Source organism: Buteo buteo, chromosome 18 (assembly GCF_964188355.1).
Source record: "Buteo buteo chromosome 18, bButBut1.hap1.1, whole genome shotgun sequence".
Lineage (NCBI taxonomy): Eukaryota > Metazoa > Chordata > Aves > Accipitriformes > Accipitridae > Buteo > Buteo buteo.
Window position 1 is genome coordinate 19,369,478 of NC_134188.1, and position 23,826 is coordinate 19,393,303.

The 23,826-nt window shown below is 42.9% G+C and overlaps 1 protein-coding gene across 2 annotated transcripts in view; it reads right to left on the bottom strand.

The window, feature by feature from the left end:
- Window positions 1–23,826, bottom strand: part of FAT3 (FAT atypical cadherin 3) — a 331,100-nt gene that overhangs the window by 7,031 nt on the left and 300,243 nt on the right. Inside the window, exons 21-26 of one of the 2 annotated variants that reach the window (XM_075050109.1) lie at window positions 20,326–20,794; window positions 10,406–10,559; window positions 8,669–9,324; window positions 6,425–6,538; window positions 2,908–2,967; window positions 260–295 (exon numbers count right to left, since the gene is read on the bottom strand). In XM_075050109.1, coding sequence (XP_074906210.1) covers window positions 260–295; window positions 2,908–2,967; window positions 6,425–6,538; window positions 8,669–9,324; window positions 10,406–10,559; window positions 20,326–20,794 — 1,489 coding nt within the window. The remainder of the gene's footprint in view (window positions 1–259; window positions 296–2,907; window positions 2,968–6,424; window positions 6,539–8,668; window positions 9,325–10,405; window positions 10,560–20,325; window positions 20,795–23,826) is intronic. The other variant, XM_075050110.1, reaches the window with a different exon arrangement.

Below are 23,826 nucleotides of genomic sequence, written 5' to 3' on the forward strand. Positions count from 1 at the left end.
GGTATCACATCTAGTCTCCCCTTCCACCTCCAATGACTGCGTTGCAAGAAAGAAAGTGTGCAAGCAAATAATGTGATTGACTGAAAACTGGATCCTGAAATAAAGAAGGTGGCCGGCCATTCTCATGCAGCATTTGAACCCAACAGAATTCAAACAAAAGAAGACAGGCGAAGCAGTTCAAGAAAAAAACAGATCAAATCAGTGCCCTGCCCACCCCAGCCCAGTCCAACAGGCAGAAAGCATCTCAGAAAAAAATCACCTCTGTTGTAGTTCTGTCCTTGATCCATAACAGACACTGTCAGATACAAAGTGAAAAGTAAAAACTGGTAACTCGGAGCTTGTTACCAGCACAGCATTATACGTGAAAATACAAAACTCTGCATGCATATTTCTAAAGTACAGCTGCCTCCGTGTCGTTTTAATAGGATTTTTAATTGTTCTTTATTTTAGCATACAAGATAAGCTTGCCCAGTCAAATGGAGACATACATAAAGAAATGATTATGTCACGTGTATTATATTCCTTTTCTATCATATCTTAATTATTTACCCTCACTGAACAGATACGGAATTACATTAGAGCTGGAATTCTTAATACAAAAAGGGCTATCCACCATTTCTACGGTTTATAATTGCAAAGTACATTTCTCTCTCACTTGTTCACTTTGAAACAGAAAAATAAGAATCTACCATTCTCAGGGCCGGTTCAAACAAATCTGGGCCCACCTGGGCTCAGATACCATGGTGATGGGCACGGTATAAGAACCTGAATAGAATAGAATACAAAGCCATTTAATGGGGCCGTCAGCTACAATGCCCCACAACCCCATACCCACCTCCCACCTGCACTGCCATGCTAGCTGGTGGGGAGGGAGGCATTCCAGTATGGAGAGGGTGCAGGGGTGGGGGAGAGAGCAAGGAAAGAGGTTTTATGTGAGACGAGGGCGGGGAATAAGCTGCAGCATTTTCTAGATGAGATGCTTTTGTTCAGCCACATGTTATTGGGCTTCATGCAAGAAGTCACTGGGCAAGGTCTCTCGACTGCATTGCTGGAGGAGGTCTGGCCAGACTAATAGACCTTTATGGCATTACAGTGCTTAACCTCTGGGGCTCAGCCACAGACGAGGGCAGAGAAGACTATTCTCCAGGCCTCCATCTACTGGAGACCACTCTTGCCCTTGCTTATCACCACAGAGCGCATGTGGTGATAGCGGTTTCTTCGTTAGCTCGTTAGCCAGACAGTAGCTTTCTACCTGCTCTGCGTTAGCCTGGGGTGAGGAGGGTTGGGGCTACTGCAGGTTTAGCAGCAGTGTCTGAACCGGCCCTAACCACTCTTCTTCTTCATGTCTCTCTTTTTTGTCAAGCGGATTTTGCTGTCTTTTGGTCAGTGTAATGACATTGCACCCGAGATGCGTCAGGTCCCTCCGAGCTGCGTGGTTTCAGGATCCAGGAGAACCTCACTGATGTGCTGACCTGCACGACCCGTGGCAGCTCCCTGGGGAAGGAGCCCCGTCCTCCCGCGGCTCCGCGGCAGCGATCCTGCCCGCCGGCCACCAGGAGCTCCGGTGCGGCTAACTGCTCGCTGCCTTCACCAGCTCCGCTGCAGAGCGTGCAAGGTTCATAAGTCTCAGGTAAGGAACTGGGAAGTGGGAAAAGCATTTTCAGGGACAGCCTCTTGAAACTGATGCCAGGCTGGCTTTTTCTGACCTGGAAAGCATGATGGGGAGCCAATGCGTTTGCTTAGGCTTTCCTTTAGGAAGGCAAGGCCATTTACAGTGGCTATGGTTTCTTTTCAAGGTTATTATATTTTGAGCCGGACTTCCTTTTTGAATTAACTTTGGCTAGTTCATTTTATTTGATAGCGAGAAGAATGGCACTCTTACACTTCAGGAAATCAGTAAATGTACTATAGACAAATACTCAAGTGCCATCACTAGCAAGGAGTAAAAGTGCTTTTCAAAATTACTGTGACACTGGCTGAAGAAAAAAATCAGTCTTTTCACAAAAACAATTTACTTGATCATCTTTAAGCATTGTGCAGACTGGACTAGCTGAAGTCTGCAAAACCTGGCTTAAATTTGCTGAAGACATATGAAATTTTGGACATGTGGATAACTTGAGTTGATGTTGAGTTGACATTTTCCCAAGGATAAGGTAAATGTTGTACAAATAAATAAAGTAATGTTTATCTGTCATATATCACGTTTCCCCAGTACTTTACGGAAGAAGAAAAAAGTGATATTCCTGTTTTACAGGTAGGGAAACCTGTAAAACAGGTAACGTGCTTGAGGTTACCCAGGAGGTCAGTGGCAGAGCTGAGTCTTGGGTCCTTGGACCCATATTCAGTGGGCACATCAACCCCAGGGGAAGGCAGTGGCAGGCCGGCTGCCTTGCTACGTGGCATCCATGGAGTTGTGTCTCCACATGTTCTGTTTGACAGTGTTACCTGGGAGAAACCAGCCACCTGCCTACCACCACTCTGCTCCTCTCCATGTGGTCCCTCTGGAACACATAACCCGGCTCTACTGCAGCCTGGGACACTTCACAGCCTTCCTGCGTCTTCTTCTGTTTCCCAGTCTCTGCAGCCAGGATAATCTCAATGATTTGGCTCCATTGTCAACCTAATCCTTTCCTCCGAAGGCAATGGGAATAAGCAAGCAAAAACATTGACTTGAACAGAAGAGGATGAAGGCCTTGACACCTTTTCTACCACCTCCAATTACCCACAGGTATTTTGTGGTACATCCCTCTGGTGTTTTTGTGTTTTCTGGTGAACATGCTGATCTGCAAAATCCAATCCCTGCCACAAGTTTGCCGGTCAGTGCAGATTAGTGAGGTTCTGCTGGAATGTTTCACAATGAAAACAGGAAGCATTGTTGCATAACAAGAAAGAAAAAAATTTAAATACCTTCATTTTCTATAGTGTCAACTACATTGTTGACAAGCTGTATGACAGTCACTATGGAAGCTTGCAGGGGAGGGAAAGCAGAAAATAAAGGGAGGGGAAGGACAGCTTCAGGTTAGTATTTAAAACACACATCATACGTTACCACAATAAATTCTCTCAAACAGACAGAACTGACATTGAAAAATAAAAAAGGCTGCAGACCAATGCATGATTTATGCAGTGGGTTGCAGGACATTTCATTTCAGATAATCCCATACATTGTTTCAGACTGGCGATAAATTCCAAACCAGCATTTCCAGAAAGGCATATGGGATGATATGTATCACCTCATAAATTCAAGCAGACTGGCCAGCTGATTCAATTAACCAAAGCACTATCTTGTCCACCTGACACTAATTTCTAATTCATTCTTGCTTAAAGGTCTCTAGAGACGGTGCCATGTGCTCTAAGGGATCATTATCTTTTAGACCATCATGCCATCTGAAACGGTGTTAAGCTCAATCTATTTCCTAAGAGGAATGTTTTACTTATTTACTGTTTGTGCTGTGCCAGGTAATACCTCTGGGATATTAAGCAGTACTGCTGTAATTAGGAGGACACATCCAAGTAGGTTTGGTTCAAATTTTGATCTGTGTTTGACAGAATATTTTCACAAATGCTTTGTGTGTTCTCTGCAGGTGTTTAACCAAAACATACTTTTCCCTTGAAATAATTAATACAGACCGTGCAATTGTTTAACATGGAGTCCAACAAGCCTATAATGTGTGGTCCACTAGATGATCTGCATTTTGGACTAACACACACCTCTGCCTTTGAGGACCTGAAATTAAACCCAGAAAAACCAGAGGGAAAGCTCCAGTTCAGTGGGTACTGGATCCATCCCTTTTCCTTTGTCTTATAATTAGGAGAAAACTGATTGCTTTGGAGCAGGCTAAGAAGGGGACCAGAAAAGTTGGGCAAGGCATACTTTTTTTGTTTCATGCAGCCAATAGACTTAGAGGTCACAAGGAACATGTTATCAGTAATAGTGCCATTCAAATAGATGTTGAATATTTTAATGTTTTTGTTAAATTTTGGGCATGTGATCAAGGATTTCATCCAATTTCCTCAGTCCTTGTGAAGGCTTGGCAAAAAGAGCCTTGATAAACCAAAAAGAACTGTGTTCTATGTCTGCGTTGAGCATGTTTATACCATCAACAGTGTTGGTAACTCTACAAGGGAGACTTGTATTGGCTAAGGCAGAATAAATGTTATGGAAAAATAAGTGATTCCATGTAATTAGCTGCTGCATGGCTGCAAAAGGAGGTGGAGGGCAGCTGTTACTGTAGGAAGAGAACAACCGAGAGTGAAAAACAGAAGGTCAAAAATCAGGGCCAGCACAGTCTTCATCATAACTAAGGGCTGGCTCTGGTGGGAGCTGAGCAGAGCATGTTCACGGAAGGGAGGGAAACTTTTACCCCAGGCAGCTCAGCACAAGGCAATCCCCAAATACAGCATTGCTCAGTGGTAAAAATTGCTGTCATCAACAGCAGTTCCTTGGACTTCCCAGCACAACCATGCACTGGCCTGCAGTGAAACAGTAACCTAAAAATACACTTTTGTCTTGCCCTATCCCCCCATTCAAAATAGTTACCATGGAAACATGTAACTTGCCTTTGAAGTGACTTCCCAAAATATTATTGCTGGAGGTGGGCAACTTTTATTTTTTTACATTTGTGGCTCATAAAAATTTTTGCTTTTTGATCACAAAAAATACTGGTAACTACTCTCAAGAAGGCTAGGGGAGCTGAGCAATTTAAATGCAGTAGAATTAAGGTGGAAAAAATAAAAGTAGGTTAAAAAATCACACCCCAAGAGAGTTTGCATGGTGAGACAACCCCTACTGGACGCAGCAAGAGAAGGCTCCAAGCACGATGGAGAGGGTGAGCGGAGGCTGCCAGCACCTGATACAAACCGAACAGCGTAGGGCTGTTCACGCCTTCGGTGGGATGCGTCCCAGTGCTTCTCTGGCGCCAAACAAATGACAGGAAGGGCAAGGATCTATGGCTTCAAGAGGGATACCCGTTAGCCCCCATGAACATATATATGAGCGTATATATGCTTACTTGTGCCTGTATTTATATATTAAGCTCTTGCACTGCAAACCCTCCCTGCTGCTGCAAAAAAACCAGAGCATGCAGTCTTGCATTGACCTCTGCAAAGCAACTCAGATGATTTAAGTTTCTTCCCTAATTCTCCCTGAAGATATGGATTTGTTTAGACCCTCAGCTAGAATTGTTATCTCTGAAGGCCATATTTTAAATACAGCTTTCACAAAAAAATGAGCGGGCACAGAAGGTCCAATCCAGCTTCAGTGGGTACTGTGTCACTGATTTAAATGGGGGCAGGATCAGATGCTTGAAAAGCCTAATTAGAATCTGGGAGATATAAAAAGTAACCACATACAATAAATGAGTACCTGAATAATTATTCTAAAGGTAATTACTATATAAATATATATTATTGAAATAATAGTAATTCTAATAATTCTGAAAAACACTAAAGGGTGTTTTTTTGGGGGTGCAGGGGCAGAAAAGCACTCAGAAGCTTGCCAAAAATACTCATGATGCTTCAGCCACAGCTGAACCAAAAGGAACTGCAAGTGCACTTCTCTTTAAGTGCTTTTTCCAACGTTTAGGAGTACCTAGGGAAGAGCTGCATGACATGACTGAGGAACTGAGTCTCCAGACAGTTCATTAACTGGCGGCTGAGGAAACTAAGTGCAATTTCTTTGTGCTAATCTTTTCCCGTGTATCTGAATGAGGCTTCCCTGACATCCATCATCCCTCCCCAGCAGAACATCTTGCCTTTTCTAAGACCCACCGCTCAACATACATGGGCCATAGGAACAAAGGTTTGCTCTGACTTTGTAGGCCTCTTTCAGGCTGTATATGGCTCTGCCCATGTCACCCACTGAGATAATGATGTAGGACACGACAGCGGGCAACGAACATGCACCGAGCAAAGATTTAATGGTGCTCTATTGTTCGCTGAGCTGTGAGTGCCAGGGAGAGGCCAAGCCACCAGGGACTGGCTCATCCGCTCACGGCTGCTGCTGAGCACCAGCAGAGTTTTGCTGGGGCCATGAATGAGACCTGGCAAACGGCACAGAAATTCCCTTTAATTTGACTGACGAAACATGAAAGTCATCCTCTTCCAAGAGGGAAAATGATAGAAATCCTACAGTTTCCCTTGCAACCTATTAGTCAACTTACGTCTTGGCAACACGACTCTGCTGTATCACACCTCTAATACACTGTAAAGCTGGGTACTGATACACCAGCTCCAAGCATCAAGATTTTAATTATGTTCCTATAATTTAAAAAATGGACACAAAGTGAGGGTTTGAACCCAGGACTTCCTGACTTCTAGCATCATTAAAGGGCTTTCTAGATGTCACCTAAATGTTTTTAATAATATTAGAAAGAGAGTTAAATAGCTTTGTCTCCAGCATAATAAAGATGAAACCGTTTCTTACCATTATCATCACCGGAATCAGACTGGAAGGAGCTGAGGGATTGTACTTCGGAGTTGCTGCCTTTATTACTTCCTGCAAAACAGGTCACTTCTTCAGCGTCATCAACCCCTTTACCTTCATTGACAGCAAAAACAAAGCAAAATGGTACTCTCTACGTATGCACATTTGTCTACTTATACCACGGAGCCATTTAAATCCTGCCAACAAGTAACCTTCTATTATGTTTGTCAGAATAAAATAATTTCCTTAAGACAGAGGAAATGACCTATTGGTCAAGGAAGCAGCTGACAAAGATACCTAGACTTTTGAAGCGTTTGAAACCCAAAGAGTCTTTCAAGTGGCTGACACCACTGTAATCAAGGAAGAAACATCTGTATTCAGTATTGCCTTTTTAGATGACATGTAGTCTCAGCAGCAAGAAAATGATGACTGAAAAAATGTGGTGTAAACATCTTATACAGGAGATTACAGTTACATTTATCTTTACTGTTCATGTCTTAATTTGAGAGCCTCATTAAAGGCTCATTCAATGCTCAATAAACATATTGTGCATCTTTTTATTCACATCGGTGGCCCTTGGATCAGATTTTAATGGCTCCACCACTGACATATAATAGATTATGCTTCAATTTACATTGCTTTTCATCAGGGACATTCAGTCTTGACAACTCTTCTACAGTTTAGAAATGTAACTGCAGCCTACGGTATAAATTCTCGTGTAATTAAACACACATGAATAAACACATTCAACTACACATTATATGAGTGATAATAAGGAACACAAAAAGTTATCCTCCATAGTAAGCACCAAGATAGATACCTGAGCTAATTACAAATGAACAAGCCCAGGTGCTGCAAACACTAAGTACAGCTTTCCGCCTGCTAGCTGTAGATATTTCTACCCAGCATGAGGCACCTCCATGCAGTAAGGGCTGATTTGCTCCTGCTGAGCAGCAGGGTGTGTAGGAGATGGAGCGAGTGCTGCGGTAATGAAGCTGCACTGCTTCCCACTCCCTGACAGCTGAGGTCCGTCTCATGGCGTGGCCTCGTGCTGTGCAGAAATTCATACGGATACCAGCAGCGTCTGCGGCAGAAACACCCAGGAGAATACAGAACAGAGCACGTGGGGGGACTGCCGTGCTGATGCTTTCCATCAGCAAAACTATATTTAATGGTTAAAATGGTCAACCACAACACAACTGTGAAATACAGTCCAAAGAAATGAAAATTAATTCCTGTTTTTCACTAGAAGACCTTAGCCAACGTACTGCCTTAGATGTAAATGTGCAGGTCAGGGCACAGGTATAAGGCAGTGCCCGATTCCTCTGTCTTTTCCTCAATTCCTATTGCCTAGAACTACAGGACTATTAGAGTTTCTGGATCATGGAGTTTTATGTGACAGTTTTGGTTAAGGCTGTGTTGCAGTGGGGTTGAAGATGCATTAGGAAAAACTACTAAAAAAGAAAAAACATCATAAAAAGCCCCTGTATGCTAAAGCAAACATCTCCCAGTTTATATGACACATTCTGATTTGCAAGGATAGACAACACTGGGCCGCAACCGTGTCCCAGCAAACTGGCATTTCCTGCTATGACTGAATAGATGATGTTTGCTGCATCTCCAGCAACTTGTTCAGGAATGGAGGGAGCACTGTGTTATCAGGTGAGAAACCACCAGAGCACAAATAGGGCAAGCATGGGGATCAGAAATTTTGTGACCACTCTGATACTGAAGGCAGATGGGAATGCAATGTTCTGAAAAGGTGATCCTATAAGTAGTGCATGATTTTCTGCTTAATTTCATAGACACTGGAAGTAGAGAATATTAATTCATTTGTCCCCGTTGCAAAACAGGATTGCTTCTTCCAGAAAGTTTAACTCCCCCAGGAGACAAATTGCCCAAACCTAGCAGAGTTTATATTTGAGAATTCTTCCCCAAATTATTTTTTTCCAATAGAAAGATAATTGCATTGTATCACTTGAAGAACTAATGCTCAGAGCACTTACTCATACGTGCTTTCTGAACAAGTGAAATAAATGCGTTTAGTCATACTTAATGCATAGAAGTAGAGGTCTTGTATGCCTAGTTTAATTATAACCTTTCGAAATTAAACCAAACCTCTTCTTGGAGAAATACAACAATTTTAAGTGTATGAGGTTGGAGCATTAAAGGTACCTGCTGCACCCTGAAGGCAACCCCTACCTCTGGCAGGGAAGAGCGAGACCGGCACGGAGCAGCACTTACTTTCTGTCCCAGCATCCCACGTGCTCTTCCTGATGGAGTCGCAGTCGGAGCGGCAGGGAGACATGGCGGGCAAGTTGGGAGCTACGCTGCACACCACCACCCCCCGCCTGGCCGTCAGTATTCGAGGGGACTCGGGATGAAACGTTGTCATCTCCTGGTGCTCCACACCAAGCCCATCCACTATCTTGTCCAGGTTATTCCGTGAGTCGCTCTGGAAGCACGGGGTATAGGCCATCGGCCTCACCGGGACCTGCGGGGGCCCAACCTCTTGGTAGATGTTTCTGCTGTCTCCGCTGTTCCTGATGTTCTTGAACTGGATGCCGTTGCTCTTGTTGAGCAGGGCGGCGGTAGCTGGATCCTGCACGAGCGTGATGTTGTTGCGGGAATAGTTCTTCCTGAAAACTTTCTTGCGGAAGATGATAAAGAGGATGATCAGCACAAATATGACGAACAGGACCACGGCTATTCCTATCAGTTCCTCCTTGCCGACGTATGAATGCCCAGCTTGAATATTGGGAACCACCACGGGGCGAAGACCACAGTATTGCCCCACATAGCCAGGGGTGCAGTTACACAGGAATGAACCAAATATGTTGACACAGGAGCCACCATTTTCACATTCTTCTCTTTCGCACTCATTGATGTCTTCTTCACACCTGAAAAGAAGAAGAGAGTTTGGAGTTTGGAGAACACCTAGCAAACAGCCCAGCTTGTACATGATGACTTATTTTGTCAAAGTGGTACCATTACAGTTAACACCTTGCTGGTGCTTGGCAAATGATCATATTGTTATCACATTATTTAATGGTATTTATTTTTTTCTACAAGTATTTCATGGCTTTTTAAGACAATAAAATAGAAACATCAAGAAAGAAATAAGAATTTAAAGCCTCTGATAGGAAAAGGCTACTTGACCCTAGGGAGGCTCACTCAATGTAACAGACAATCTCAGCCTTTTTATATTGTTTTTGGACCATCCCATGGGATTCAATACAAAATATTAGGAGGATTCAAGGAGAAAATAGTTGAGAAAAAATATAGTAAAAAATTCAAAGTACTTATTTAAGAGAAAAGGAGGTTATACTGACTGTGTAAAATTATTTAGGGCTGGAGATAAAATGAGCAAATATTAGAGAACTAGGGGGAAAAAAAAGAACAGGAACCTTAAAGAGAGAGGAGAACTGGAAAGAAGAACAGGCAATCAAGAAAAAGGCAGAAAAAAATACAAACAGTAGACAAACTAGCTGAGAAAAAAATAACATTTTGAGGGGCAGGTCAGGGGGTTTTCTGTTTTTATACCAAGTATACGATCAAGGCTGGGACTTTAAAAAAATCAACGCAATAAATTAGGCTTTATGTCCAGGCTAAGATGACTAAATAATTGATCCATAAAAAAAAAAAAAAAAGATTACATAGCAGCTTCCACAGGCTTTATGGGATTGCTCAAAAAGCCTCTAACACTTAGGTGTACATATCTCAGTGAAAAATGTCTGGAGATAACATCCTGAAATAATAATTTAGGATACTAATAATTAGGCCAAGTTCAGAAAAGCATTTCTGAATGCAGGCCTAATGGATTTCTCAGCTGTCATTAGCTTATACTTGAAATAAGCACTAATTTTTTGGCTTATTTTTTGCTAAGTGAATCATAGCTTTTGAGTACAAAATGCCTGATCAAATAACCCGCCATCACTGAATTGAAAAGCTCCCATTGCCCACCTGGGGAGGGTCACTTACGTTACTCCCGTCAGGCCATTTTTGCAGTTGCAGATGAAAGCGTTGCCGATGGGATCGCATGAGCCTCCATTCCGGCAGGGATTTGGGAAGCAGGCTGTGATCTCCGACTCACAATTCCTTCCCGTAAACTGGGAGAGGCAATTGCACTGGTAGCCTGGGAGGTGAGGGACACAGAGAAATAAATCAGAAGCCTAACACTGTATCTGTCTAGAAGCAAGGGGATCCATTTGGCTTCTTTACTCCAAAAAATATACTGTACTGTGGGAGAAAGGGGACGTTTATAGTTGTTCTGGTATGTCTGTGTGGTCCACACTAATTCCAGACAAGGGTTTGTTTATCTGGGATGTCTGGGCAATTGGAGCTCATGTCTACAACCAGGGACCAGAGGAATAGCTGCAGCCCAGACCATCCTGATTGTCACGATTCAGACAAGAATAAATGTTGTCCATGAACAACTTTGGTCACCAGAAATATTCTAGATCAAGGATGCATCTCCCAATATTTTTGAAAATACAGACCATATTTGCTGATAGTGGCAGCCCACACTCCTTTAGGGGCTTCACTGAAGCACAAATTCATGAGCTGAGAGCTTTTCCACACCTGCCTTTTAGAAGGATGACACAGTAGAGATGTGACAGTAATAAAACACTTGGTAGTGATATTTACCACTTTCATAAAGAGCATCATCTAGGCATGAACTATACACTTCATAATACCAGCTGACCTGGGCAACACCAGCTCTAGTCAGAGCTGACTATGTGCTGTGTGTGCTATTAAGAGACTGATTAATCAGTGGCTGCAATACATCAGACATAAGTCCACTCAAGGGGAGGGGGACCCTGCAGGGGATCAAAGTCCTACTTCCATGTTACTTGCCAACAGCGGAGCAATATCATGTTTTTTTTTAAACTCATCAGTCCACTCTGCCAGGTATCAAATGACAGATCTCTTATTATTTTTCCCTCTCTTTGTGATTTCGTATGGCACGATGCCATTAATAAAAACTTTATTTAAGGTCACAGAGAAATCCAGTGAAGCAGTATGTCTCTTTATGTTATGTTGTGAACTGGATATTGAAATCCAAGTGCTTTTACTCTTCAAAAGAGCAAGGAACATGTAGGTTATGAAAGCCATGAAATGGCTAAGGCAGTCCCTGGGATGGAAAGGATCCCAGATTAGAGATGTTGAACTAGCAAAATTTTCCTGGACATCTGTAAAACACTCTGGCTGGTATTTTAAAAAACTGCTTACATAATCTAAATGCCCCAAACAGATGTGCAGGCAAGGTTCAAGCTCCAGTTATGGGGTTCACATACTTACTGAATATAGCATATTAAGCAACTGGAACAAGGAACTTTCCTGCCATTAATACTGCTGGGGGTAGAGCTGAAATGGTTGAATGCAACTCAGTTCAGTGTCAAAGTTATTGGAGAACAAACTGATGTAGCTGAAATATCATCCCTCTGTGGTGAGCTTCCTAAACACATTTTTAAAAACCTTTTATATCTATACACCTGACACCACTCCCCGCCCCCACAAAACCCAAACGTATTTTAAAAGCCACTGCTCTAGGAAACAAGGCAGGAGTTTCCAGCACAGTTACAAGGAAAAGAATTTCATGGAAACAACATGGAAAAGCCCAGTGGAGGCATGAGGCAAAAGCAATTCTGCATTAAGGCTCCCCCATCTTTTATGTCCTATCTGGTTCAATTCGCCTTGTTCAGTTACTCTAATTGAATTCTTTCATGAGGACAGGCTTTAGAGAACAAACTTGGAACCAGACTTGCTGGCGTATTCAGTCAAGAGTCCAATCCTATTTAACTGAAGATAAATGAAAGAGATACTTAAATATCATGCTGTTTCTTGTCCTGCTATAAGAAGGGAGATAGAAGCACTGCTGTTTTCAAGGTGGCAGAGTTAAGAAGAGAAATGATTTGACTTTGGGGATTCCTAGAAAGTGTATTTGGTCAGCACCAGCAAGATGGGATTATTTTTTTGTGTCTTATACATATCTCATTCAGACAATGCAAACAATTTTCTGGACCTGTAGAGATCTGTGCCTCAAGAATTACAAAACTGCGACTGTGCCAGGCATTTCATTTTGATGCCATCTGTATGAAAGATTTATTGTTAGTTGGCAAAGTACCTGTTCTAGAAATACTGTAGGTAGAAATCACAGCATGAATAAATAAGGCTGTTTCAGTGCTTCATTTTATGACTGAACAGTGACATCTATAGTTCAAAAATTTGCAGTAATGTTTTTTATATATATATGTCTCAATGAGTTTAACTGAAATGAAAATGTTCAATTCAAATATAAAATATTTTATTCATAAACAAATCTGTTGCCATATATAATAGCAGAATAGGTATGTTCTATTCGCTACCTGATATTTTAAACCTACATAGCTTTAAAGTGACTTTAAAAACCAACTTTCTGTACCTAAGTTATTAGTTGCCAATCATTTGTAAGATAAAGCCTTTGAGTCACTTTCTTTTCATGTCTTCTGATTGTTTCAGCTGCTTAAGTTCTGGGTTCTCAGTCTGTAACATATTCTGTTACATTTATTCACTGCAGAAAAACTTAAGAAATATTGATTTGGTAAAAAAAATAATCCTTTAACCACTAAGTATAAAAGGAACATGGATTTATTAATTATTATTGTTGCTTATTGTTTATATTAAAGATGCACTAACTTCAATTAACTTTTTATACTAAGAGGAGATTAAACTGAATGCTCCAGATGGTTCAGAGCTCTGTTGGGCAATGTATGAACAAGACCAAAATGAAAATTGTGCTTCTGAAAGCCTACATTTTTGACTGAATTTGATTTAATGATGGTGGAACACAGTCAGATATTAGAAGACTGAAGTATTCAGTACAGATTCTAAGTCTAGGGATCAAAGTTAGAAATAAAAAGGGCAATAAAACAAGACAGTATTAAATGACAATATTTATCACTGACTTTCCCTCCTGTTGGAAGCACTGCCATACACCTGGCAACTCCGAGCCACTGGCAAAAGACACAGAACTTTCCCGTGACACATGCTCAGAGCTGCAGAGCATTCACCCGGGAGGTCTCCAACACAGCAAAGCATATGTCAAAATTCATGGAGTAGGGACGTGAAGAGCTGATACGATGGCTCAGTACACAGCATATATTGACTTGGCCAGCAGACTTGGCAGACCTTTATGCTTCTCCAAACCTCTCAGCAGGGGCTGTAATTTTGCCCGCTACAGCACATTGTAGCCACATGGCCATGGACAAAGTGCAATCGTAAAGAAAACCCTTTTGGTCAGGAGTGCATCCTAGGTCTAACAAAGAGTTTTTATTACACTTTTAATTTAATATCCAGGTAATGGGAAGGGATGCCATCCAGAGGGACCTTGACAGGCTTGAGAGGTGGGCCCATGAAAATCTCATGAAGATCAACAAGGCCAAGTTGCAAGGTCCTGCACATGGATTGGGCAATCCCAAGCACAAATACAGGCTGGGCGATGAGTGGTTTGAGAGCTGCCCTGCGGAGAAGGATTTGAGGGTGTTGGTTGACAAGAAGCTCAACATGACCCGGCAATGTGCGCTTGCAGGCCAGAAAGCCAACTGTCTCCTGGGCTGCATCAAAAGAAGTGTGACCAGCAGGTCGAGGGAGGTGATTTTGCCCCTCTACTCTGCTCTCGTGAGACCCCACCTGCAGGACTGCGTTTAGCTCTGGGGCACCCAACATAAGAAGGACATGGACCTGTTGGAGCGAGTCCAGAGGAGGGTCATGAAGATGATCAGGGGGCTGGAGCACCTCTCCTCTGAAGACAGGCTGAGAGAGTTGGGGGTTGGTCAGTCTGGAGTAGAAAAGGCTCCAGGGAGACCTTATAGTGGCCTTCCAGTACTTAAAGGGGGCCTGCAGGAAAGACAGAGAGGGACTTTTTACAAGGGCATGTAGTGATAGGACAAGGGGTAATGGCTTTAAGCTGAAAGAGGGTAGATTTAGATTAGATATTAGGAAGAAATTCTTCACTGTGAGGGTGGTGAGGCACTGGAACAGGTTTCCCAGAGAAGCTGTGGCTGCCCCATCCCTGGCAGTGTTCAAGGCCAGGTTGGATGGGGCTTTGAGCAACCTGGTCTAGTGGAAGGTGTCCCTGCCCATGGCAGGGGGGTGGAACTGGATGATCTTTAAGGTCCCTTCCAACCCAAACCATTCTATGATTCCGAGGTTTAGGATCACATTAGCTGCACTCCTGGTGCATGTCTTCCAGCTCAGCACCATCCAGAAGGAAGCCTAGTTCTACCCTCCAAGACCTCACCTTTCCACAGTGGGAACCAAAGCATAGTGAGAGGGGATGATCAGAAGACTCATGTCAACGCTCATTTGTGATCTAAAACATTATGTAGACATAGCCCTCTGCTGCTTACACATAGTCTTGGGCTTTCTGGTTGTCTTATAAGGCTTCTCTCATGCTCCTCCACTAATCTGAGTCCCCTCTATGTAGCTGAGTCACCTTCTCACTTTGACTCCAACAGCTTCTCTTCCTGCCTTGTTGCCATGTCCCTATCCAGAGGAAAAGGGATTTTTCAGCGCAGACCTTACCGAAGAGCAACATGCTGTAAGCGAGGATGCTACACAGGCTTCCTGCCTATGCCTGTGTGTGCTTGGCACTTAATAAGCTGAGACAGTGGCAAAAGGCAGGCATGGTGCCATCAGCAGATGGGATGCCGTTATGCAGTGAACGTCTCTGTTGGTAGCATTCCCAGCCTGAGCATCTGAATGTCTGTCTATCCTCAGGTTTACTTGACTTTATTAAAGAGGATGCTCCGAACTGCTGCCAATTCTTTTTTTGAACATGTGTATGCTCCTGTTTCTATCTATCACATGCAAGAGTAGCTGGCTTTTATCTGTTACGTGCTTTGGCTTTTGCATTTGATCTCCCCACATAGTTTCTTTCCCTGCTGTGCAGCTAGACCTGACAAACTCGATGTCCAGAAACAGGCGGGCCCTTGGCCCTGCTCACATAGTGTTTCATGGCAAGTTAACTGATGAGAAGAACTGAAAGTGAAGAGGACCTCTCCCAGCATTTGTATTTTGGCATGTTTATAGACATACCAGGCCACCTTCAAGAACTGTGTGTTCTTCAGCCATACCTATTCCTGCCACTTCAGATTTAACTTATCTGTCTTCAAACAGATGACTGCCTCTTGCCAGTAGTTGGTATGAAAATGAACCTCAGTCGTTGTTAAACCAGTGCTTTCTATGAAAGGATTGGCATGTATGTGCTTTGAAAGTGGGAATTTAAATCCAGATGTCTAAAAGCATAGCCATAAAAAAGATTAAACCCCCATTTCTAAAAAGGTTTTAAAAATTAACTGATGTGAGTTTGGTATGCTCACATTACACCATGCTGGCTTGTTTGTGTGTGTGAAAAAGCGAGACCAACATAAGTAAGACCTGGTCAGTTCACAACTATGGTATTAACACACCCATTTTTCCCTAATGTCATTCTTAAGAACTACCTAATCCTCAAACCCACCCATGTGTCAATGTTGCCAACATGCTTTAAAACATTTAGTAAAAACACCACCTAAGTGCCAGGTTGCATTTTCCCTTCCCTTTGGATTTTAACTCTGTACATAAAAGAAAGAAAGAAGAAAAAAAGAAAAAAATGAGGAGAGGGGACAGCAATGTCTTTTGGTCCTCACACTGCCCATAGTCCTTGACTCAGTAGATATTTTTGCTCAAATGCTTCACGTTCAAATAAAATTGCGTATTCATATAAGCCATTTACTTCAATCAAAGCCAGATGTATATAGGACTGATCAAATTAAAAGGAAGTAACTATACTTATAATTGCAGGCTTTACAAGCACGAGGTTTCTCTCTGTGGTTGAAAACCTTGGCGCAGTGTTTGCATTTGATTACAGTAAGGCTTTCTATTGCTGTGATTGCTCATGTTGTTATTCATGCAGATAAACATACATTTACTATTGGCAGACCTAGTAACGCCACTCTATTATTAAGGTTGTGTGACATTTCCCATTTTAAGACCTCATATTCAGCAGCTTATAGCTTAACCACACTTTAAACACTTGGTTGAATTTTCTTGGGAAATTTCAGTCCAAAGAGCCAAGCTGTTTCTGAAAGTCATGCTGTTTGTCAGGTTTCAAAATGTTAACAACTTTCTTTAAAGATAGTTTTACTAACCTGTACTTATCAGTAGGGACTGAAAAGTCTGGAAGAATGTGGCCTATATTTCAGGGCTGTGATTTCCAGTGTCTCCCAAGAAAATTCTCCTAAAGCTGTATATAGCTCTTTCTGCTAGGATTCTCCTGAACTGTCAGACCTAGTGAGTGCTCGTCCCCCTTTCCCAGCCCTCTGAAAGAGTGCAGGGGATCTCACTGTGGGGCCTCTGGACACACAGTGCCCTCTTTTTAACAACCGACAATGCTGAGAAAACACTGCTGCCGCGGGACTTGATTTGGACCCGTGGGAACACATGAGTGCAAGCAGAGCTTCATGTCATGGTCGCTTTCTGCTGGCCCAGAAACCAGATTTTGAAAGCACAGAGGTTTTTCTGTACTCTCAGTGATGTCTCAGAGCATCTGAGCTATCTATGCTTTCTCCTGCAGGCTAAGATCCCCATTTTGTCCTGCTGTTCCATGTGCAGAGAGGTCAGACGGAAAGAGCCAGCAGGGGTGAACTATGCCAACTCTCCTTTCGGGGCAATATCTTTGCCATTGGTCCTGAGCTCTGGGCAGCCCATGCACAGCACTGACCCTGAGCCAGGCGCTTCGAAGTTGCTGTGAATTTACCCATACGAACCCTAACCGCAGCAGCGTGCACATACTCCTAGTGCATACACAGCATCGCTTTAGCAATTCCCCAAACAGGGCCGTAATATTACCCTACTCCTGTGACTGCGGGATGAAGTGGAAGGTAATCAAAGGCAGCTTTTTATTAATGGTGAACAGGGCAGTAGGCATTTCTATTGAAAGGAAGATCTCACAACAGGAATACTATTATGGAGGTTTGTGGTTTAGATGATCGATTTATGCAAATTATATGTAAATTAGACATGGCCCCTTTGATTTCTGGCATGCAGCCAGCAACTCTTTCATGTTATAATGTTGGGTAACCTTTGCTTGACTGTTTTCTTTTAAAGTTAGCTATAAATTGGAGCTTCCTTTTTCTCTCTCTTAATTTTCTTGTAAAGCACAGTAGGGTTTTTGTAAGAAACAGGATGTTAACAGTATACCAAATCTGCTCTGTAAAATTCAAATTAGACAATTTATTTATTAAAACAAATCCTATCATTATGCCAAATACTCTCTGTTTAGGAAAATGAACATTGTTCTCCAGAAACTTTAACAGGAGGATAATATCATAGAAAATGTTAGTCAGGAGATTGTGATGCTACTGAATGCCCTGCGATTGGGAAAAGGACCTTTGCATGGTATATTTTTGAATGTTTCCCCCCACCAAAAAAGAAAAAAGCTGGCATTTTCTTTCTTAAGATAAAAAGGGAAGAGTTATTACTTTTTTTTTCTATTTTAAATGAAAGTCAGCTGCTAACATCTATGTCAGCAAATACAATGGCTGATGATTCTTAAATGCACGCTGCAATTTGTGGCTCCACAACTAGCATTTGCAATGCTGTACAGAATTTAATTACGTGGCCTTCTTGCATATGGAGGACACTAACAACAGGATCGCTTTGCCTGGTGGAAACAAAAATGCCCATGCCTTCTTGTGGGCTGGGCTGCAGAACCACCAACGTACAGTCAGGGCCCATTGCGCCGGAATTATGGCTTTATAACAATCCTTTATTTACATACACTGCTGAGGCAGTAAAAACAGCAAACAGATTTTTTAACGGCAGGCAGCCGAAACATCCCTGCAGGGCACGTGCCCCCCTCGCCGAGGCAGGAACGCAGGCAAGTTAAATCAGTTCCATGACTGCTTTCCAGCGGCGAATTATGTTGACATGAAAACAGTGCGTGCCACTCCAGTAATAAAATGGGTTCAATCTTCAGCGCTGCCTGTTTCTCCCCAACCCCATGTCTCCCCTCAGTTTGAATCGGCATGCACATGGCGCTGGGGAAAAAAGAATTACTGTAAAGCATTTTGTTAGAAACGTTTCAATTTACTCATCACGAGATTGCTGAGCAATACTGTAAATAGACTCAAATAAAATCGATGGAAGGAGCTGTTCTCATGCTTCCTAGGATGCTAGGCAAATGGTTAACCTCATTTATTAAGTATGGAGTCTGAATCAAAGCCATGTTACGTTCAGGTACATATTACAGCTGTATTTCCTTGGGATTTAAATAATCTTGCTTAGCTGTTCTCTCAGTTGCTGCAGCATCCTTCTGCATTAGAATGATTTCCTTTTGCCCTTGTTGTGCAGCACTCCTTTTCTTTGCTTCCTTTGGTAAATAAAGACCCTTAACAACACACACAAGCAGCAACATTTGTCCTCCCTCGTGGTGCACATCACATCCTGGCTTGCCACTGCTGTGCTTCATTCCTCCCAATTGTCCTCCCATCTCCTTCCACCGACAGCAAAGCCGATAGCATCCCTGATGCAACATTTGCCCCGGCAGGGGAGAAGAGGTGGCTGAATCAAAGCCAAGGATCCAGAGAAGATGCTAGCTGACATAGCTCAGCATCAGGAAATCCACATTGTCAGGGCTCACCCTATAAGGGCAGGGTTATCCAAATGAGAAACTTCTGTCTGACAGTTTTGCTCAGATCTCACCAGATTTCAGCCTTGAAAACTCAAGTTTAGGAAGTTCCTAAAGTTTAGAAAAATCTATGTGGGGGAGGGGAGTCAGAAAGGAAACATGAGAACAAGGCTTAAAACAATGAAAAACAGAAATAATAATTATGGGTGCAAGGGAACTGCATGGACACATTAAAGCAGAAAGCCCTGGGGTAGTGGTTAAATGCTCCATAAAAAATGAGTTTAGTGGGAACATCCCTTGGGAACCATGACCAAAACCACTGACAATAAGTGGATGGAAAGCTCTGAACTTGCAGAAGACCTCTTTGTTGAGCATCCTTTTCAGGGAAGTTTTAGTCTGCCAGAAAAGGTGAGCAATGCTGCCTGCTAATACAATATGGGGAACTGGAAGGGAAATCCGTACACTGCAGAGAGAGAACAGCTCTAGAGGAAGTGTCCTACATGTATGCCATTTGCTTTTTTCCTGCGAAGATGCTGACTGTTCTTACAGTTTGGTAACTTGTGCACTGCATTACTGGGTAGTAAGTCACTGGCACCAAATCACAGGAGCCACCATATAACCATTGGATAGGAAACTCCAACACGAGCACAGTTTAAATCAATGCCCTGTAAACTTTGGATAATATTACTTAGACCTTGAAGCATTCAGGCCTCTGAGGAAGCTGTAAAATACACTTCTGGGGGTGTTTATAATGGGGCGGACTTGCTATTTTCCATGCAGCCATGTAATCAAATTACTCACAAAAGGACCAAGGTGTTCGTGGACAGCTCAGTAATTATTTGTGACAGCTTCAGAAACAGAGGAAGGCAACAGTGCTGTTGCATCTGTGATGGACGTTTGAAATCACCATCTTTGTTTACAGCCTTCAATGCTGTAAATGGATCCTGAAAAATCCAGCTGAGCATTACAGTAATTGTAATTCTATCGGTTTCTATAGAAATAGGATTATCCTAACAGCCAATAAATCAATTTCCTCCTGGAACACTAATGCAATGAGAAGGGGCACCATTTCACCGTTATTTATAGAGCAAACAGCTTTTACACAATTTGCAATACCTATCAGAGTTTTATAGAGTTCATGAGATTTTTCAAGCATGCTGCTGCATAAAACCATCTCTGGCAATAAATTGTAGAGGAATATGGGGGGGGGAAAGGGGGGGCAACCCATAAAGTAATGCAAAATATTTACCACCAGATGGCACGCTGGTACAGGTGCCGCCGTTCTGGCAGGGATGCCTCTCGCAGGCATCGGGGTAGAGGACGCAGCCAAGCTTTAATTCGGTCAGGCCAACCACTTCTGCAAAGCTGCTGCGCTTGTTTTGGAGCGGCAGCTCGTTGTTATTTAGGACAACTGAATCCAGGCAGCCTTGAAAGCCACTCAAGACCTGCGTCGTTCTCTTGTCGGTCAGGCTGCGGACGTTATCCACTTGGACCTGGGCGCCGAAGTAGACGGAGCTATCTGTGCTGAGAGTCTGGAAATAGAGGGGGGCTTTGCGGCGCTCCACGTAGCTGTCGTCCAGGGACAAGCTCGTGAAATTGCGATTCAGCTCCAGGAACACCGAATGCCAGCTTCCATCGTTAACGGCCCTGCCAGAAATTCCCAGGATTCCTGGGCCACTTCCGCAGTCCAACTGGAACCACAGTTTGCCATCAACAATCTGTGGGAGGAAAACAGAAATCAAAGTGCTTCAGGCACTCAGCCGTCTCGTAACACGCTCTCATAGAGAATCTGGAAACACAGAGGACTCCTAGACAGTCTCTATACAGTGTTAAAGCTGCTCTCCTACATGACACTAAAATAGCAAAAAGCTGTGACTTTATCATTAGCAAAAAAAATGTGATAAATATCAGCTTACTCAGAATTTACCCAAAGCCAGTTACTGCAGGCAAACTGAAATAATAAAGAAAAAATATAGATGCAGAACACAGGCGAGGACTGGGATAACAGTATGTCTCACTGAAAAGGGCACGGACCGGAGGACTCATGCTCTGCTCTTGGCTCTGCTGCTGAGCAATTGTGCCTCTCCGAGCAAGTCCCACCATCCACCCGTGGGCTGCGATTCTGCTCCCAGTGGTTGATGCTGCCAAAAGGACAGTCAGGGCAAGGGACCACCACTGAGTGTTTGAGAGAGGCTTGTGGCAAAGTCAATGGCCACTGCTTTCAGCTGAGGATGTTAGGTGCTCTGCTCATGCACACATCTTGTGCCTCTGTAACCTTTTGGAGCATCTCAGCAGGTGTGGATTTGTCCCTAAGTGTCATAAGTTCAGTTTCTCTAAGTACAACAGTAAGATTCTGGTTGACCGAAAGTCAGTTATTTTCCAAGGATTCTATACTACCTGCTCTGTGTAAACCTTACGGATGACATAAGATGCCTCTTACATTTCTTTCTTCCCTCATATTTGTGCTGGATTCATGCCTTTAGAGGGATTGTTAGGATTTCTCACTCTCCCTCCTGTCCCTCACCCATCTAGAGTCCTCATAAAGGGAAAATCTGTGCTAGTCTGCTGGGGCAGGCAAAGTACAGAGTGAGGGAATAGGTATGAAGTGCTGCTTTGCTGATTAGCAGTTTACTCAAAGATTTTAGGTTTCTCTAACAGATGGCAGATAAGTTTAAAATGGCTGACAAGGCTGGAAATAATTTCTTATGACACATTAATTGGATTCAAGCTCTCTGAAAGCTCTTGCAATTATTTTACCTTTATGTCATGCTCTAGGAAGTATTTATTTCTGCAAATCCCATCTCAAGACAGTTCTGTCCCATTATTTATCCCCCTGAAAAGTTCAGGCGCTGTGTCCTTTTTCATCCTTCCCTGCAGCGCACATTGTACTCTCACTGGTTGATCCGTAACACAACACAGCAGAGCAGAGTTGCCATAGCTGTTCATGCAAGAACCCCCCAAGTTTTGGTGGCCTGCTAAACTGGCACAGCTAATGCAGATGTGAGGATGCTGCACTGCGTCCATCTGTCTTTGGCCATTTTTGGCTGTTTCTGGCATGAATAGTCATTTAAAACTGTGTTAGCTAGACATATCCCTTGGCGTGTGTCTGAACTGGTGCTCAAACTCTTCTCTGCCAGGCTCTCTGATGTGGCTGGAAGGTAAATGGGATGCTGTTGATCTACAGGAGCAGGATCTGCTGTCGTGTCGTTATCAGCACTTCATTCTCCTTGGAGGTTCACAAAACTACCTGGAGAAAAGCTAAGGGTAAAATCTTGAGTTCTTATGATCTCTGGACTTTGCCCTCCTTTCCAGACCTCAGTCTTTTGACCAGCTGCATTTGAACTGGGCTGTAACCTCAAGCCAAGTCACACTGGGCAGTTGGGGTGTAAACCACCCCACTCCACTGCTCTGCAGTCGCTTGGATGGGGTGAACACGGAGACACTAAGCATGTGACAAGCTCCCTATAAATGCCAGCTACCTACATACTCTGCATGGCATGAGGGGTGTTAGAGGGATACACATGTAGAAGGAGCCAGAAGAGCAAGAATTAGCCCCTGCTATGGGTAGCTTGCTCTTTTGAAGTCCCTGACCTGTAGGATGTAATGAAATGAGATCTATGATTGTAATACAACATGCCTGAGGGATGGATGTTGCTTGGTATGCCTACAACTCAATCAAAAAAGGCTAATAGATGTATAGAAAAATAAGTCTGGATCATTTTTCATTAAAAAATCTTTTCTTACAGGACTCAAACCTCAGCTGTAGACTATTTCTGTAGATTGAAATTGGGCCTATTAAAGCATCTGCTCAGGAGGAATCTTGGTAAACAAGATGCCCTGATAAATTGAGCTGGTTTCTCTCCAGAGATGGAGAAATAGTTTCTTTTCTCCCTGTGCAACAAAATAGTCCACAAACCTTGAAGGCACTGCTCAGAAAGTGTGGTCTGGCTCAACAGGAATACAAATCAAACAGAAAAATACATGCCAACATATCACACTTTGAAAAACAGCCATCATTGGATAAGCAGTTAACTTGCTTCTTAGTCAAAAGGTTTTTTCCTATGGAAACTGTTTTACAGATTGTGTATAATATACATATACCTCCCCTAAGACTACTTATACCCTGAAGGACCTACTGCCTGCATGTCTATTACCCTTACTCACAGAACATGCTTTTCCAATTATCTTTATAAATACAACACCACATATGAGCACCTGGGATAAATATTACACCATTTGTATACGGGAAATGATGACCTAAAAGATTTGCCATTAAAATATGTTTTATACATCTTTCTCATCCACTTTTATTTCTTTATACCAGCAGATGATCTGACATACACAGTAAATCTATATTGTCTGAAAGGCTATGTTTCCTTCCTTTTATTAAAAAGGCACTAGTAACCCCTACCTCAGGCTAGAGTGAAAGATGGAAAGGATGGTCTGATGCTTACAGTACTAGCCTAAGATATGGTAGATATGCATGGGAATCCACACTCTGCAACACTCTTCCTCTGGGATCTCAAGCAAGTCATTAGTTTCAGGTCTCCATCAGTTAGAGGGATAACGTCATTTCCCTACCTCACACCACTGCTTTACGGATACGTACATTAAAGACTGTGACATGCCCTGATACCCCTAGCAATGGGACCATAAAAGTACTTTCATTAATCAGATGGTCACAGGCCCTGCTGTAGCGGGGCAGGGAGGAAATATTTGTTCCCTGACAGCCCTGTGCCTCGAGGAGGAG